At 30.8% G+C, this 19,557-nt stretch overlaps 1 protein-coding gene across 5 annotated transcripts in view; it reads right to left on the minus strand.

Annotated features, from left to right (window-relative positions):
• The window catches only part of LOC134714594 (plasminogen-binding group A streptococcal M-like protein PAM), a 39,694-nt gene that overhangs the window by 16,782 nt on the left and 3,355 nt on the right, over positions 1 to 19,557 (minus strand). For all 5 annotated transcript variants that reach the window (XM_063575967.1, XM_063575966.1, XM_063575963.1 and 2 more), the window contains exons 3-13: positions 14,994 to 15,083; positions 14,131 to 14,214; positions 12,927 to 13,040; positions 12,500 to 12,571; positions 11,791 to 11,865; positions 9,564 to 9,647; positions 7,180 to 7,296; positions 6,601 to 6,675; positions 4,541 to 4,633; positions 3,442 to 3,555; positions 2,526 to 2,639 (exon numbers count right to left, since the gene is read on the minus strand). In XM_063575967.1, coding sequence (XP_063432037.1) covers positions 2,526 to 2,639; positions 3,442 to 3,555; positions 4,541 to 4,633; positions 6,601 to 6,675; positions 7,180 to 7,296; positions 9,564 to 9,647; positions 11,791 to 11,865; positions 12,500 to 12,571; positions 12,927 to 13,040; positions 14,131 to 14,214; positions 14,994 to 15,083 — 1,032 coding nt within the window. The remainder of the gene's footprint in view (positions 1 to 2,525; positions 2,640 to 3,441; positions 3,556 to 4,540; positions 4,634 to 6,600; positions 6,676 to 7,179; positions 7,297 to 9,563; positions 9,648 to 11,790; positions 11,866 to 12,499; positions 12,572 to 12,926; positions 13,041 to 14,130; positions 14,215 to 14,993; positions 15,084 to 19,557) is intronic.

The raw sequence follows: 19,557 nt of genomic DNA on the forward strand, positions 1-19,557 counted from the left end.
TTTGAACTTCTCCTTATCTCTAGATTTTTAGATAAATACTTTCCTAAACATTTATACACATTTAAATTTTCTTGTGTAAATAGCCATAAAAACTTTGAAAAATTGTCTAACGATTGAAAATTATTACAATTTAGAGATATTTCAGTAAAAAAATCATTTCTGTTATCAATATATAGTGGACATTCAGTTACAAAGTGTATCTCATCTTCAACTTTATTTAAAGTACAGTATAAACAAAGTAATATATAATAAATTTGGTTAGTATTTGTTAGTTCAATTTGTGTTTGAAACATACATTTATAAATTATAATATAATCCGACTGATTGTTAGTCAATTACAAATAGAAAAAAATACAATATAAGCAAATATAATTGTAAAACATTCACATTTATAATTACGTAATTTTGTACCGTATTTGACCCTTACTTTAACATCCTCTTTATTGAATACAATCTACCTGACACATATTGCTCGTTTAGAAAAATCTTGCAGATGTCTTAATGTGATCAGATAATCGTAACTTGACGTGATTGAGGGATAATATACTTCACGTGTTAATCTTTTCGCTTTTGGATTATTATCAAAAGGTGAGATATTTTATGTTTATTATTATAGAAATATGAATTTATTGTCTTTGTACATAATCTGTACCTTATTGTGTTTTGATTTAAGTTTTAGAATAGGTGTAATTTAAGGGTTTTTCTTTACGGCCGCTGAGGTGTCGATTTTTATATTTTATAATCTAACAGTTTAAAGAAGTTTTTGAAATTTCCGAATTAAATTACTTTTACTTTTTTTTTACACATCTGTTAACTTCAAAATATAATTTAAATTCTTTTTTAAAGATATTGTATATGTCGGCGGATTTTGTTCTTTGCTCCGACGTGTAAAATGATTTGTAAATCGAGAAACCTATTAACGTTATAATAAGATTTATGTCATTATAATGTCGGTCTCCTATTTTATATCCAAAGACTATATCTATTAAGTTTATTTTCTTACAGAAGTTTATGATATTCATTTTTTCTGTTATTTTATTCCACAAATCTTTTTAAAAATTTACAGTCGTTAAAAAAATGTTGATAATTGTCAGTGCATTCGCATAAAGCACACTCTGACGTATTATATATTTTCCATTTAAAAAGATTTTCTGTGTTCGGCAATATATACCTTAATAATTGCCATTTATAAACTTTAAGTTTGTTTGTGTATATTTCTTTGTTTGTAAATGATAAGGAGTGTTTAATTTGTCATGGTTTTACGCCTAATATTTTTTGCCATTTTTTAATCCAATGTTTGGAGTTATTTTGTTTTTTTTAAAATATTGATATACGGTTTTGTTATCTAGATCTGCTAAATTTATTTCTGTTTCATTCATTCTGATTATTTTTTCATTAATATTAACGCGGGATTTAACAGATTTTTTTTTTTTCGGGATATCTATCCAACATTTTGAAATAGCTTTTTGTAATATTGATAGTTCGGCTATCCAGTTGTGTTTTATTTCTAACTTACGCAGTATTGTCTTTTCGTTGATTTGACCGTTTTCGTCAATAATTTCATTAATATAGATTATATTGCTTCCGATCCAATTGAGCATCAATAATGGTTTATTTTTTATTTTTATGTTTTATTACCCCATATAATTTCTTTGCGTATTTCTCTAAAGTTAGTGGGTGATTTAGTTTGACCTCCACCTTTCCGTATCAAATATTTTACAATATCCAGATAGAATTCCGGTAGTTCAGTTGTAATTTTAAGTGGTTTTAAATTCTAAATTCATTTTGAAGATAAGGAAGTTTTTCCCGTATTTATCAAAAAAGAATCTCGGAATAATTGACCAATTTTCATGTTTTGACTCCATTAGTCTTGATACCCATTTAATTTTAAGTGTGTTGAAGTAGCTGTCGATATCTATCATATTAAGTCCTCCCGTACTGTAATCTGCTATTAGAGTTGACCTTTTTAATTTATCTTGTTTACCGTTCCAAATGAAATTAAAAATTTCTCTTTCTAGATTGTCGCTATACATTTTATTTATGACTGTCATACTTGCTAAGTATGTAAATTGTGGGATGATAAGTGATTTGATAATAAGAATTTTACCGATGATCGTAAGATGTCTTTTTTCCCAAGATTTCATAAGTTTGTTTGCTTTTTCAAACTTATTTTCCCAATTTAGTTTTGCGCATTCTGCTTTATTTGTGCCGAAATACAATCCCAACACTTTAACGGGTTTATTTGTGAATTTTATATTATCTACCTTATCTTTACAATTTTTTAGTTTTCCTATCCAAATGCCTTCCGTTTTGTTTTTATTTAATTTAAGACCAGAAAATGTGCCAAATATTTCAATAACGGCAAATTCATAACAGAAAGTCCATTATCACACAGGTGGCATTGAGTTTGTTTTACCCAGCGACAATGGTGACAACGACAAAGTAAAATTTTTCCATCAATGACAAACAAAGCAGAAACGTTTTTGTTAGTTTTTTATTCATTATAATTATTAAATATAGTATACCTCGGAATGATTCCTTATCCTTGAAATATGATTCATTTTGTTCTCTGAGATTTGTAACTACTGACTGCAAACGATTAGCATCTTTTATTTGCTCCAGAAGTTCAGCATTTTCTTCTGCAATACATTGTCATGCAAGTATATTACGAGCGTCAAAGTTTCATTTAATTTTGGATGTAACGCGTCTTCTGATAGGATGACGTTTTTTGTGTTCATCCGCTCATATACATAATTTTGTTATGTGACCGTGATGTCATCGACGTTTTTTCATTATTTACTCCGGTTAAAAATGGAGTTAAGAATTAGATTATACCAAAATGCTTAATATTAAATATGCAAAGATTAAAACAACACATTAAATCTTATATATCAACTAATGTTTAAGGCTATACAAATAACTCAATTAAGATGGAATATACCTGTCTTAATGTGGTTATAATATTAATTAAGAAGAGATGCAAATTTGAGATTTTTTGTTTGTTTATGCAACAACGTGTCCAGATTCAAACTAATCTAAAAATAAAATAACACAGAAAAACGCCTCGGATGCATACAATTCATGTGTTATGAACATTTTAAAATGGAATAAGCAATGTGAATGTTTCATTCAATGAAGATATAAAACAACAATTTAAACTTCATATTTTGCAATGTATATCTTTTTGTCGCTTTTTCATCATTTTATTGTTGTCTTATTTCGATGACACCAATACTTTGAATTCCTTAATAAACTTGTCTCAAAGCTTAGTTTGGCAAAGCGCTTTTTTAGTCCTTGTGATGATGTTATTCCAAGATTAAGCTTGCTTTATTATGTTTTTCTACTACTAAAAACAACATGATGAAAAAAGTAAACTGAATATTCTTAAACGATTTGTGTTTATGGCGTTTTATTTAAGATAAAAGAATTAAAAAAAATTACCTCGAAGATAACTGCTAGTTTCCTCTATCTTTCTAAACTGTGCTACCTTCTCTGGCAATTCTTGATATTGTATGGTAAGGTTATTTGCATAAACATTAACATTTACTACCTCATCTACGGAAGATATTTCGTATGATAAATAAAACAACAGATATACATACATAAAACATACTTAAAACCATCAGAATAGCTGAATGGTGTCATACCACCAATTAAGAGTTCCCAACTGTTCAACCAAATTTTGCAATTTTAACAGCTTTCTAAATATTTAACCTTCAGTTTAACTTCATAGAAACTAGGTATATCCTGAATTGTACAGGTGTCACCTTTCTGCATGCCAATTTTCAACATACATTCAAAATCATATAAGAAAGAAGAGAGCTCCCGACAAGAGGTACCACTAAAAGTAACCCCTGGTTTTCTGGAAATCTTAAATTAGTATACCAAGGAGCGCATTAATCCTCAATTTTAAATGCAAACTCCTAGACGGATAAAATTTGGCTCAAAATAGTCTGACACCTGAACACTGTCCTAGCAAATGTACATATTGAACTTTAACGTGCAATAGATCTAATGACTAATTTTGCGAATTTTGTATGAATATTTTGAAGGTCATATTCGATGGCAATCAACTATTACTATTAGAACAATGAGGTTTTATAAAGTATTCACATACTTATTGAACACAAATCTACCGTATTCAAGATTTGTAATTCTGTTTAACTGTTCTTTTGATAATGTGATTCTCTTGGGATTGTATTACCAAAAAGTTGGAGAAAGAGAAACAACAATTATACTAAAATAGATCGAAAATACAAAAATTCTTACTAAACAACTCACAGTAACAATAATGGAAAAGCATAAAACTAACCAAAAACCAAGGTATAACTTAGATTCGAGTGTCACTAATGAATCTTCTGACGTCAAAACGCGTACACAATTTTAATTCCGGTATCTATGATTATAATGTGTATTTTTTAAATACACATTTGGGTAATTAGTTTTTTGAACCGTCGTGTTTCTAAAAACCAATACAATACTGGTGTTAGGATCCTCTCAGTATTACAACACAGTTGGTTGCATTTCTTTGTATGTGTACCTTGTAAAACTTCTATTTCACTTTCCTTGGATTTTAATTGTGATTTTAACCGAAACTCTTCTTTCAATTGTTGATCAAGCTTAAACTCTGTATCTGAAATTATTTAACAAAATGATAAATATCTAAAATTAAGTAATGAGACATTCTGCAAATGAACATATGTGCTACTAAATAACATGATCCAATTCGATAGCGAGCATGACATTATTAGTTACACAGTGTACTATTGTCCTAATACGAGGATTTATCGGGTCAATAAAATTCATATCGGGTGAGGTGAAGCCGAACCCGATATGAATTGTATTAACCCGCTGAATTCCGTATCAGAACATTTGAACACTGTGTAACGAATTTATCCTGATTTTGTGATATTATATATAATAATATTCAAATTCAATAATAGGATAATATAAATCAAATATATTTTAGATATTTAAGATAAAACTGTGAAAAAAATATTATTATATATTAGGACTAAAAACTCAAATTTTAATTTTTGATTAGTTCAATGGTATAAGGGAGATAATTTCACTTGACGTAATAAATAAGGGAGATAATTCCAATTGACGTAATAAAAAACTGTACTGCAATTTATCAGGACAATATCAGCCTATCAAATTGAGAGAATTTACTCTAAATCAGGATAAACAATCTGCCAATAAAAGAATTCAGATTCATATAGAACATATATATAGGACAATAGTGGTTATTTTAATTACTCCATTACAGGACCATTTATTTATCAAATTAATTTTTTAATAATTAACAAGTTCCAGGTCGAATCCGATACCGATACCTATAGTATATGTCGCATGCAGTTTCCGGTCGTTGTAAGAAAACCATGATCTGGGACGAGTTCAAAATTGAAGATTTTGAAAGCAAACAAAAATATGAAATCATTATGACTTTTCATATGACAATACGAATACTTAACACCAGGCCGAACAAAAAGGTGTAGGTTCTTGTATTAGTTTAGTCACGGTGCGTTCTAGTGTTATTTGGTCCGATTTTTAATTGTAAATAAGGATAACGCAATTAAAAAGAAAAGAAAATAAAACAGTGACGAGAGCGCATGATACGCCCCTACATATACTGAATATATATTACAGAATTTAATGAAGATGAATGCAGGTTTACTCGATGTTCTTGAATGGACAAAAGTTTGAAACAGGATTCATGAAAGGTAGTAATGCCGATAGACATAAGTATATGATTCGGTGAAACTCTCACATTTCTTACTATGAAAAGAATAATTTGACAATTTTTAAAGTTGAAAAAAGATTGCTGTTAGAGAACAAAACTATACATTATATAATCACATAGAACTTATTATTTCTCTAATTTTTGTGCTATTTTCACATTTCCTGACCGGTGTGAGAAAAATAGTTCTCCTCACTAGTGAACAATCTGTTCTCGGCAAATGATTAGTCGAAATTTGATTATGACGTCAAAATGTTATGTTTTCTTCTCAATTTTCCTATTGTGACGTCATGAAAAAAGGCGACCTTGCCTGATGACGTCGCATATAAAGAGCACAATTTTCTGAAAATCTTTGAAAAAGAACGATAAAAAGCATTAGAGAAACAGATTCCGACACTATAACTCGTGTATTACGATATGTCTCCACTCTCGACAGTTAAATTTTATTATTTAAAGGGCTCGGCAAGCCTCGCTCTTTAAATAATAAAATTTAACTGTCTCGAGTGGAGAAATATCGTAATACACTTGTTGCAGTGTAAGAATCTATATATATAAAATTTATTTATATATTATATTATAGTAAGTCATTATGTTTTTTAATTGAATGACATGAACATGACTTACTGAATATACGTAGATGCTAAGTATTACATTTTATTTCACTGCATTCACTTCATACTAACTACCAGTCACTGAAGCAAGTTCTTAAAGCATTTTACCACTGTTGAACAGTTTGTGGGAGATGAATTCAAACTGCTATTTAATAAACTTTCATTTTTGAGCCATTTCTATTGAGATAGACCAAATCCTTCAGGAAAGGCACCTTTAATGAGACTAATTAAGACTATAAATAAACTAACTCTGATGTTCTGAGGATTCTTTTTGTAGTTCCATTTCCTTCTGTTTGAAAGCCAAGGTGAGCTGTAGTATCTGACCTAAAGAATTAAATAAGACAATAATTGTTTACTTATATCAAATATACTATTTTTATAGTGATACTTTGAATATTACTACCATCATTTTATTTTTGACGATTCTGGCTTGCTCGTCTTTTCTTTGTCAAACGTATAACGTAAAATTGTTTTTGAATTCAAAGATATATTTTTTTCTTTCCATCTTTCCATGACAATGAGGCGTTAGGGACATGGGTCATCAAAGGACAATAATTCTAATAATAAAATCAACGGCACCAATAAAATACCAGAGCATATCTCTTTTTGAAAAAAGTCTATCGTCCACCATTTTAAAACTTTCCGAGATATTGCTGATATTAACCTATATCTTTAGTTATCAAATATCTGGCAAGAATTATACTCACGAGAGCGCTCACAACACCGGACGAACTCACGGACGCACATATGATATGTGCCTTTATAGTAACCTTATAGAAATCTCAGCAATGGACTAGAATTATAATCTCTCTCTTTTTCAATGGTTACCTTCCAATTGCTGTTTATTCTCTTGTAACTTATCAATTTGCAACTTTTTAGATTTGGCATCATCTTCCTTTATTTTGATGGTTCTTTCCTGAAGTTGTAGCTTGCTTTGTAGATTACCTATAGACAAAAATAACTCGAACATTCAGATAATGAATAATTAAAATGCATATAGTATAGCGGTTGTCCCTCGCATAGTGTAAATTAGTAACGTGTGATGCATGTATATTTTATTACTATGTCGATTTTTATATCCTCTTCCTTTATTTTATATGATATAAAAAAAAACAAAGTCAGTTGACAGTTTATTCTACATGCAACATTATCATAAGTTTCATAACCCTAACGTCACGTTCGCTGTTCCTACAACCCCTATGAGTTAAAACAGAATGTTCGAAATTTCCTCCGCAAAACAAAATAAAATGTTAACAAACACTAACCACTATAAAAACTTATTCAGTATTTGTTTTCCTTGTGTTCTTATAGCTCTTGGTCATATGATAAGTAATAGCTAGTATATTTGAGGATTAAAACAACAAAGATATGTAAAAAAAACGGATGTCCAACGTTACAATTTTGAACAACTGTTTTATCTCTTATGTATAGTGATCCTATTTCTTATTCTCTCATCTTCCCGAAACTTGGCAAAAGCAACGAAGTGTGTCAGTTCTTGGTTAAATTAAAGCCGTTCTTTTGTCGAATTTCGTTTGACCCGATGGCTGCATATTAAGCTGGAATACGAGAAATGTCCAATGACGTTTTTCGTGGACTTAACGGCTGAAAGGTATTTTTATAAGTAGACATAGCTAAAAATGTCTAAAAAATGTGAGATAATTATAACATCTACCGAAAGAACAAACATTTGCCTCATTGTTTGTGAGTTCAAAAATTGTAGATTCTATAAAACCATCTCTACACAGTCGTTTATCAAACGGTAGCCATTTTGTCCAAGTAGATATTTCATTTGTCAAAGCAATAAATGCGTTTTTTTGACCTGATATTTCAATAAGTAATTTATAATTTACCAAAACAAAAGTTAGATACACGAAAAGAACATAAAGTCTAGATTCTTTTTTTATTAACTGCATGTTTGGGTCTTACAGGAATAAAATGCTACGAAACATTACCAAACGGTAGCCATTTTGTCCAAACGTCGCAAAACGTCGAAAAATCCGAACAAACGCTTTTTCTTCGACGTTACATGTATGTGAAAAATTTGTTCCATTGTATATCTGATACTTAAAACGAATCGTTGGGTGAAATTTAAAATAAAATTGCTGGTTGTCGAAAAAAGCCCACGGTGCATGTTGTGCATGAAATGGAGGTAACCGACAGACTTATCGGAAACAGCGACAAAAACAGATTCATTGAATTAACAAATGCAACCCCGTATTAAACGGACGAATCAGGAGAAGATTAGTCCATTTTAAAAGCAAGCAACTTCAAATTACTTTTTTTCAAGATTGGGTTATAATAATTTTATTTAATGGTTGTATTTCGACAAGTTATGTGTCAAGCAAATTTTTAATACAACTCAATTCAAATTAATGAAGGGTAAACATTTTTTAATTTACTTGCAGAGTGTCGGATCTATTTGTATTAGGGTTGAATCAAGATGTGAAAAAATTACAATGACAGATGATAAGCACCATGCAATTTTAGCAGCTTGCGATTAAAGTTTTTTTATAATTCATATATTGAAAACCGTATACTTCAGTCCCATTTTTCCTTTCTTCAAGTTCATAACTTACGACAATACAACATTGGTGAATTAAGGGTAAAACATATTTAATCGATTTCCACAATTTGAGGTAAATAAGTTCATGGTAAATAGACATCAAAAAATTAAAAGAGACCGATTTTGAATCGACCAACTTCATAAAAAAAGCAAATGAAACTTGCAAATTGAATAAATGTACTTCAAAAGTTTCATAAAACTCATTTTGACATCGTGATGGTGTAACGTCGTGTTGTAGGAACATCGCGCGCAACGTCCCTAAGGTGTATTGTACAATAGTGACTTATTCGAAAATGACATGCTTTGATATATACATTGCTTAACAAATTATGTTAGGACGAATTGAAATTATTTTGAGGTTCCAGCTCAAATGACAAGTAAATAGTCTGTAAATATAAGACAAAAAATACGTATCCTCAAAAGGTGATTTTTTAATAAAAAATGGCAAGACATATATTTTAAACTATCATATCTGATTACGCAGATATTAAATGATCAAGTGAATATAAAAACTATATTTACCAAGAGTCGAAGAAGTTTTAAAAAATATAAAACGAGTTTCTTTCTTACACAAATTTTTATATAAAACATTTATATTTTATGTAAGATGCAGCTTGAAAACATAAATTAGGCTTAAAAGTAAAGTTACCTAATGCAGTCTCTATTTGTATCTTATATTTTTCATGAACTTCACGAACTTGACGCAATTCTGCTGTCAGTTGTTTTATTTTTTCTACAAATAAAAAAAAACAGAATAAAATAACAAATATCATTAATGACTACTTATATATAAATACAAATCTACAATAAATGTTGATGAAAATAAAGAAGAAATTGATTTTAAAAAAGGTTGTGTATAAAAATTACAGAGGTTCATAGCTGATATAAGAGGGATACGGACCTTATAAGTAAAAAGCATTGTCCAACTCTTCATGGTAAGTTGGTAGTTATGAAATACCAGTTTCACAGGTGATGGCGAATATGCTCCTAACTGCCCAACCACGTATATGACCTACCAAATTAGACTTTTTATTACGAAACTCGAGTATATTATGATTGTTAGGATATAAAAATAGACATATGCGGTATGATTGCCAACAACATCAAAACAAAGAAACAGGGTTGTAAACAAATAAAGGTAAATGAACAGCATCCCACATTGGTTGAAACCCTTCCCATAAAGTGATTTATGAAAATCAAAAATCAAGTACAAGATAAGAAGTTAGCAATATCCTTTAACTCTACTTTCCGCTATATAGATGATGTTCTTTCACTAAATAATTCAAAATTTGGTGACTATGTCGAATGCATCTATCCCAGTGTACTAGAGATACAGGATACAACAGATACAGTTAAGTCGGCTTCATATCTTGAATTACATCTAGAAATTGACAATGAGGGTCGATTGAAAACAAAACTTTACGACAAAAGAGATGATTTCAGCTTTCCAATTGTGAACTTTCCATTTCTAAGTAGCAACATTCCAGCAGCACTTGCACACGGAGTATAAATCTCCCAATTGATACGATATTCCCGTGCTTGCATTTCTTATCCTATTTTTCTTGATAGAGGGTTGTTGCTCACAAAAAAAGCTATCAAATCAAGAGTTGCAAATGGTGAAGTTGAAATCCTCTTATCGTAAGTTTTACGGACGCCATCACGATTTGGTTGACTGTTATGGAATAACCGTTTCACAAATAATATCGGATATGCTCCTTACGTCGTAACTACTGTCCCCTTCCCTTTCATAAATGTGACATACCGAACTAGACTATTTACCGAATTTTTTATCTCATAAGCAACACGACGGGTGCTACATGAGGAGCAGAATCTGCTTACCAATCCGGAGCACCTGAGATAACCCCTAGTTTTTGATGGAGTTCGTGTTGTTTATTTTTTAGTTTTCTATGTTGTGTTATGTGTACTATTGTTTGTCTGTTTGTCTTTTTCATTTTTAGCAATGGCGTTGTCAGTTTATTGTCGATTTATGAGTTTGACTGTCCCTCTGGTATCTTTCGTCCCTCTTTTACAAAGAAATAAGGAATAAGGCAATGGCCTGCATAAACCTTTACCGACAGGAACATGTATGGTAGATAATAGATGTTATTGTTTCCCAGGAAAGTGACAAACATAACATGGACAATGGAAACAGGGAAGGTGTCAAAGAGACAACAGCCCGACCAAAGAGCACAAAACAGTCAAAGGTCATCAATGAGTCTGAAACACAGAAAGGAAATCCCACAAGATAGCCCCTAAATAAAAATGTGTACTTGTTCATTGATATTTGAACATGGACGTCACACTTATCTCTAAAATATATAAATTTAATTTTTACTAAAACTAAACTCCAAAATATATAAATGAACTAAAACTAAACTCCAATATATATATATAAACTAAAACTAAAAAAACATAGCAGACTAACAGAGGCTATTGACTTGGGACAGGCGCGAAAAAGTCCGATTCAAAAATAGTAACAAAAAAAGAAACTTAACAAAATGATAATAATACACACATTAACAAAGGACTACTAGAAGTTACTGACATGTCAGATTCAGACCTCAGTATAAAGTAAAATCACAAAGTTACAAAACTCCGATGAAGATTTTAAAGGAATATTCCCAAATCAACTCTGACATCCCTTCTTTTAAAAAAAAAAAAAACTTAAAAAGCTACCTTTAATGTCGATCTAGGGCTCAGAGACCTCAACCATTGAAGCTAATACATACATAGACTATATTATCATATGTAATAGGTTTGTAAAATCTCTAGGTTCGATATGAACTTGATTTGTCATTTCATTGAATCGTTCATCATAACCCCTCCTAAATATTCTTCGCATCAAAGTCGGCAGATTCTGTTAACATTAGAAATACCTTCTTTTTGTCTTCGATCGGCATCTATTGAAGTGATTTTTACATTTTGTGCGTTTAATTCCTGTTGCTTTTTCTCTACAAAAACAAATTGTAAATCTAGAATGAACTTCTGTAACACAAATTCAAAGTTTCGTTTTCAAAAGCAACAAGTGATGCTATCTGTAACCCTTACAAAATAACATTTACATCCAGCATTTATTTCTGCATAGTATTAAACAGTTAAAATACGTTTTGTATTAACAGACTAAATCGAAGAATTTACATAAAAGACATTACTTTCTGATCAAATACATGTATTACATCAATAGAAATGTTTAAGGGTGTTACAAATGTCTGTCTTTGTCACGATTTAGTCCCTTGTCGATAAACTTATCATGCACAACAAGCTTACAATTGTATACACCAAACCCACTTTCAGTCTCGTATTCACAAAACTCGCCAGTGACGCCCTTATAAAAAATAGTTAAAAAGGCCAAACAAAATACGAGTTTGAAAAGACTTGAGGAACAAAAATTTAATATAAACCAAAATCCGAATACAAAGAAAATTTGACAGGTGAATTTTGAGTAGGGAAATCAATTTCAGAAACAGCGATGTGTGTTACTTTGTGAAAGTTTCAAGCCTAGCAAGGACGATGTTACTGCTGTTACGGAGGTTGTTTCGGAATAAATAATTAATAATATAAAAAACTAATGGGAAAGAAACTTGCCATTTGTTTTGTTCTCCTTAGTCAGCATCTGTTGTAAATCTCTGTTGAGAGAATTGCTTTCGTCTAATCTTGCTAAAATAAAGAAAAGGAAATAAAACTACACTCTGATATAAAAACATCGTGTTATTCAATCATTATTATGCCTTCTGATTTTAAAATAACATAAAAAATATTATCAGATTCATCCTATTAGATATTTAATATATAGTTTTGACGTATTTGGTAATTATTCACATGGCTTTCATTTTAAACGAAGAATAAATCTGCAACAGGACCGCTGCCATATTGAAAAAGAGAGACAATAATTGTTACTTTTAGATTTTTTTTTTGTATCCAAATGTTGACATCATATCATAAATCATGTTATTCTGTCTTAATATTCAATACAGATCGGATTTGTATAGAAATAGATAAATTTGTCAGTTACCGAGGTCGTCTGCTACTCGTTTGTGTCTTTCGGTAGTTTTATTAAGTTCTGTTTTAGCACTAGCCAATTGGTCATTACAGGACTTCAGTGAACTCTCTTGTGTTTTTACTTTATCTGGAAACAAAAATGATATCACATCTTTGTAAAATATAAAAACATTTTTCAAAGCTACAACTGAGTGGGTAATGCGAAAATGTTTCACACAAACAAACGTGAAAAAAAAAAACATATATGAAACTATGTTTAACGAAGAAAAAATATATTGTTCCTATGTAATATGGAACAACACAAAAAGATGCGATAAAGCACGAAGAAATCATTATATTTAGTACGTACGTACATATTTTGAAAAACCAGGTGATAATGCTTATAATTGGTGCTAAAATCGTAAAATTAATTAATCTGTACTGACACTTTATTACTTTTGTGCTGACATGAATTAGCATTGATATGGTTATATTTATAGATTAACTGTTTACAAAATTTTGAATTTTTGAAATAATAAGGCTTTTCTACCTCAGGCATATATTATCTTAGCTGTATTTGGCAAAACTTTTAGGAATTGTAGTCCTCAATGCTCTTCAACTTCGTATTTTATTTGGCATTTTTAACTTTTTGGGGATTCGAGCGTCACTGATGAGTCTTTTGTAGACGAAACGCGCGTCTAGCGTATATACAAAATTTAGTCCTGGTATCTATGATGAGTTTATTTACATGAGTTCAGTTAAATAGGTTTAACGTTACAAGTTTAACTCTGTAACAATCTTGTTTACCAAAAGTTAATGGAAAATAGCTGGGTTGCAACATTTGTAATTATTCAGTGAAGAATATTTCCATAATAACAGCTATCTAACATCATTATATCATAAACCGGATATGGTAGTTGCCCAACCCGGCCAAAACAAGAAACAAAACCCACACGAATGTTTATGTAACTATTTGAAACCAACTTTAACTGAAACTATGTCAACAATCTTTTAGTGATAACAATCTTATAACAGAAGACGTATAATAGGCAAACAGAAAAGTAATCATTATAGCTTGTAATCTTCCATAGAATACCTTTAAACAAAGACAAATCAACTGTATTTGTCTTTTGAGTAATTTCAAACAAAGACAAACCAGATCGATTTCTATAGTTATTCATTCATTAGTATTTATTATTGGTAAAATATAGTGTTTCGCAACAGGCATAATATCTTACCTGAAAACGTTTTAAAGTCATTTTCTTTTGACTTTGTGTTTTCTTCAACTACCCTCAAGTTTTCATGTGCTGCAATAATTTTCTCTGAAATTCAAAAAAATCATATCAAAGTACAAAGACTGCTTAGCGTTTTTATTAGAGGTGGTAAGTGCTCCGGAAGGGTAAGCAAACCGTCTCTGCATACGACACCTATCATGTTGATCAGAGTTTATCAAGTACAAATATGGTGAATCGAAGAAAAAAAAACCAAGAAATAGTTGAAGCAAATGCGAAGAAATTATCCGTAATATTTGTGTCACAGATTTTCTATAACGGTCATTCGAATCATGATGACATCCGTGAATGACTTAACAATTTAAAAGCTTCAATCATCTCTTGAGAGAAATGCATACTTTTCATGATTTTGCTGACTCTGCAGTTAATGCTTTAAGTAAAGGGTACCACACAAAAGGTTGTGTAAAATTAAATTCTAACCACAGTAGTTTTTTTAAGTTGAGCGTCATTTGCAACCGGAGAGCATAACTTAATTGTCTCTCCAAACTCTCAAATCTATCACTAAACCAGTCCTGGTTTGAATCCATGACTCCTGGCAAAGACGGCAACCGAGATTATGAAGTGCTACACTAGTGCAGATTTTATAAATTATTTGATAAATGGGATAATTTCTCCTGATATGATATATACAAGTTTGTTCAGTTGGTGAATTATCTGAGTATTTCAAATGAATAGAACGTTGTGTTTTTATTTGAAAGGATGATTTCTTGTAGATTGTGACTTTGATGGAGAGTGGTCTCATTGGCACTCATACCACATCTTCGTAATATAACTATTACAATGTATAACTATTACAATGTAATAACTACCTTTAAGGCCTTCTATTTGTTTCTCTTTTTCTTTCACTAATTCCTCCGCTCTTCTTATATCACCATCAATGTTGCTATGTGCAGAACTTTCTATTAAGTATTTCATAATTGTTAAATATGCATATCGAGTATAATATAACTTTTACAAATGTTAAATGGAGAGAATTATTAACATCATTTCTCATTAACGAATAATATGCTTTTTTTTCAACTCTTAAGAGCAAAGTATTCTCAGTATGACGTTGCGCACGATAATGGTGTCACTTTGGAAATATGGATTAGAAGGCGGGTTATTCAAAATAAATCTCTTATCATATACAATAAATTGCCATGTTATGCATATCATTCGAAAGGAAATAAATCATAGAAATCAATAACATAGATGATTTTGTGCTTCGGATATTTTTTAATGAACAACTTTGCTCATTTCGATGCCTATAACGTCGTTTTAAGGGTGTCCCGCTGTTACAATTTTGTTGTATGTGCGTCTTTGAAATCCCAGTGCGGATTCATTAGTAAGTAGAATGGTTTAAAATTTTACATATGTATTTTTGACATTATACGTTACATGAAGTAATAGACGTTTTTAAGGTGGTATAGGAGTCTAAAATAAAAATGATAGAATTTGTTCATACTTTGTCAAAATGTAGTATCTATTGATACATGATCAAAAATATTATAAAAATGATAGGTCACCGTGCATTTTCTCAAGCTACAGGTTGTGACAAAAGGACAAATTTTGTATGGATTATACAGGAAAAAACACCATTTTGTGAATAAAAACTAAACAAAATGATAGAATTGTAAAATAAATTAGGAAAAGATTGCTTTCAGACAATGCTTTGAGAATATCTAAATAAAAGAAAAGATAGGGTCACCGTACGTTTTTTCCGGCTAAAAGACAAAATAGGAAAATTTCATGTAGAGTCCTTCAGAAAATGCACTGTTATAGAGTTACCTCCCCTTAAAATGCCAATTTGAAAAAATATTCAAAAACAACCAAAATTAATCTACACTTGTAAAAAAAATATTAATATTTCTAAGTTGTATTCTTATAAATTGGATCTTTTAAATGAAAATTCCCATGAAATTCTGCATTTCTGCATCAAATTTTGCTAACTTGATAGAAAATATGGACCTTAGATTCTCTGTTTTTTACAATCCAAGATGGCGAAAGACACCCATACCACCTTAACTGTAAGAGAAGGAAGATTGTCAGAAGAGTTTAAATAAAAAAGTGAAAAAATGTCCCAATTAGCTGCTCAACCCGTAAAAAAAACTTGCTGTCTTCATTTTCATAAGATATAACGGTCGAAAATAGATTTTAATAATATTATAAAAATTATACATGTCCCGAAGAAGCTATCTGAAGTTATCATTATGTAACTGCGGTCTTATTTTAAAAACATCGTTATTTTTCCCGTGTCTAATAAAATGTCCCGATTGACAAAATAACACAAAAAATAATCATAGAGGCTTTTTATCAAACGAAATTCTGCTATATCACAAATTTTTGACACCTGTTAACTGATATGAATGGAAAATACATTTAATTTCCTTTAAAATGATATGATATGAACTTTTGTTTGAGTTGCAAGTAGAAAATCCGAAAAGATCTAAGATGTCCAATAAAATGTCCCCGTAACCGTAATTTAACGTTCGCGTTTTCATAACGTTAAACTGTTTACGAATTTTCTTGCATATTTATCATAACATAATTTCATGAAATGGTCTGATCGATATAAGATAAAGTTCTCGTTTAATATGCATAAAAATACAGATCTGCAGTAATTCATGCATATAAGATGTCGAAATATTTAACTCGGATATTTCATAAAGACAATGCCCCGGAGGTATAACTTACTAATGACCACACTCCCACTTTATAAAAACAAGATACATTCAAAAAGAATATGCGATCAAAAGTGAGATCGTCTCAATAAACCTCCTGAGCCAGATAGTATCTGTAGTTCCTAGCCTTGCTATTAAAAGATTCGAATCTATATCACATGAATGAAAACTCTCACAAAAATCTTATGAGAAAAAGTACACCTTACTCGTGAACATTTCAGTAAAACGTGCAATCATTTTTTTTGTCACATCGACTCATTTAACAAAAAGTTTTATCAGAGAAATACTTGTATGCCATAAACATTTCAGTAGAGCTAACTATCATTTTTTTTTTATCTAATGTGAGTAGAACAATTCCTAGTCATCTACCTAGCAATATGTGTATGAAAAATAAGGTTTTTACATTAAGAAGAAGTGTGGCAGAATTGCCTGGTACATAGGCATGTGATGAAGCTAGTATATTCAAATTGAAACTTTTCTTTACCATAATTGGAGAAAGAACGAAAGAGAGAGAGAGTGAGAGAGAGAGTAGTTGTCCGACATATATGATGGATGGTGTAAAACTTTGCTCATTTCGATGCCTATAACGTCGTTTTAAGGGTGTCCCGCTGTTACAATTTTGTTGTATGTGCGTCTTTGAAATCCCAATCTTCGGAGTAAAGTAGATCTTTTTTTTCTATCTTCGCAGAACGCCACAAAACATAGTTTGAATATTAATTTTTACATCGCGATGACCGTGAGGGCATTCCGATGTATTGTTTCCAGAGAGATTCGACTTTCATTTTTGACTGGTAACCGATCGTATACCGAATACGCTGATATCATCGAGTAAAAAAATAACATTTCTTATCGCTTGTTATAAATTCACTCCTTCATTGAATACTAAGATCAGAAATCGATAATACGAAAATATTATGTCATTAGAAATATTTATATGCAGTAAAATATATACACACGTACAGAAAAATTATGTTAACGCATGCGGAAGAATATCACAAGAAAGTGTTTTGGGAAAATATGAATGTCTACTCAAATCCAATCTATTGGAAAAATCGAATTGTTATAGAAGAGTGTCCTCCATGCACTTGTACTGCACTTTTATTAGAATCGTAGAATAGAGTGATATAAAATTGGATGAAAATTATACACACATGGATTACTGTTATATACATTTATTTATATACTATATAACAACAAACCAGAGTATACGTTTTTGTATCAACACAATATAATAGATATTAAAGCAGTGAAATTGAATTCCTTGTCATTTATTCATCATCCACACACGAACTTGTCTCAGAAAAAATATATCTCTGTACATAAACCTCAGTTTTCCGGTTTAGAAATTTGATTTTGTTTTCTGAGACAAGTGCTTGTGACCATCCACAAGAACTGCGGTCATCCGAGATTCAGTACTTCAGTACTTTAATTATACTTTTAAAACAATGTAAAAACGAAACCAAAAAGATTGAAACCGAAAACGTAAAAATAATCAGAGGAATGTCAAAGAAGAACTAGTGTAAAACGACACTCAGTTATATGTTGAAAATGGAAGCGCTGAACTAAAAATATTGTATAGTATAAAAATGCATGAAATGCATTCCTGGTTCATAGTTGTTCGCTTGAGAAAACACTGATCTATGTAAACAAGCACAAATTGCAGTTACTTAAAAAATCACATATAAAGTAAAAAAAAATGTATTATTCAAAACCGGATTTCGACCTGCTGGTAATCTGGGAGGTAAGTATTGGTCTGTGTGAGAGTTTTCCATACTTTACAAAACTGTATAATTTCAAACATTTAAAAAAAAGTAATGATTGCCTACCTTTCTTTGAAGCTTGAGTTTATGAAAAAATATCCGATTAAAATATGTTTCAGAAAGCAAAAACAAAACAAGAATGTGTCCAAAGTACACGGATGCCCCACTTGCACTATCCTTTTCCAGGTTCCATGGACCATGCAATTGGGTAATAATTTAATTTGGCATTAAAATTAGAAAGATCTTACTATAGGGAACATATGTACTAAGTTTCAAGTTGATTGTACTTTAGCTTCATCGAAAACTACCTTGAACAAAAACTTTAACCTGAAACTCCCACTTTCATTTCCTATATTCAGTGGACCATGAAATTTGAGTCAAAAGTCTAATTTGGCTTTAAAATTAGAAAGATCATATCATAAGCAACAAGTGTACTAAGTTTCAAATTGATTGGACTTCAGCTTCATCAAAAACTACCTTGACTAAAAACTTTAACCTGAACGAACGGGCGCACAGACGGACGAACGGACGCACAGACGAACGAACGGAACCACAGACTAGAAAACATAATGCCCCTCTACTATCGTAGGTGGGGCATAAAAACAATAATAATTCTAATACTTTATTCCTAACAATTATGGTTTCCAGGTTGTGAACTATAACTTCATGATAAACAACCTCAACCAAAAACAATCTCATTTTCATGTTCAATGAACCATGAAATGTGAACCTAAACCTAAAACTGTAGTACTTTTTAGAAATTCCCAATCATAATGACTATGTATGCAAAGTTACAAATGGCTGCAACTATAACTTCATGTTAAACTACCTCGACCAAAAACTTTAACCCGACATAGGACGAACGAACGGACGGACGAACGAACGAACGAACGAACGAACGGACGAACGGAGGCACAGACCATGCAGAAAACATAATGCCCCTACTAATACCG

This window comes from Mytilus trossulus, chromosome 4 (assembly GCF_036588685.1).
Source record: "Mytilus trossulus isolate FHL-02 chromosome 4, PNRI_Mtr1.1.1.hap1, whole genome shotgun sequence".
Taxonomy (NCBI): domain Eukaryota; kingdom Metazoa; phylum Mollusca; class Bivalvia; order Mytilida; family Mytilidae; genus Mytilus; species Mytilus trossulus.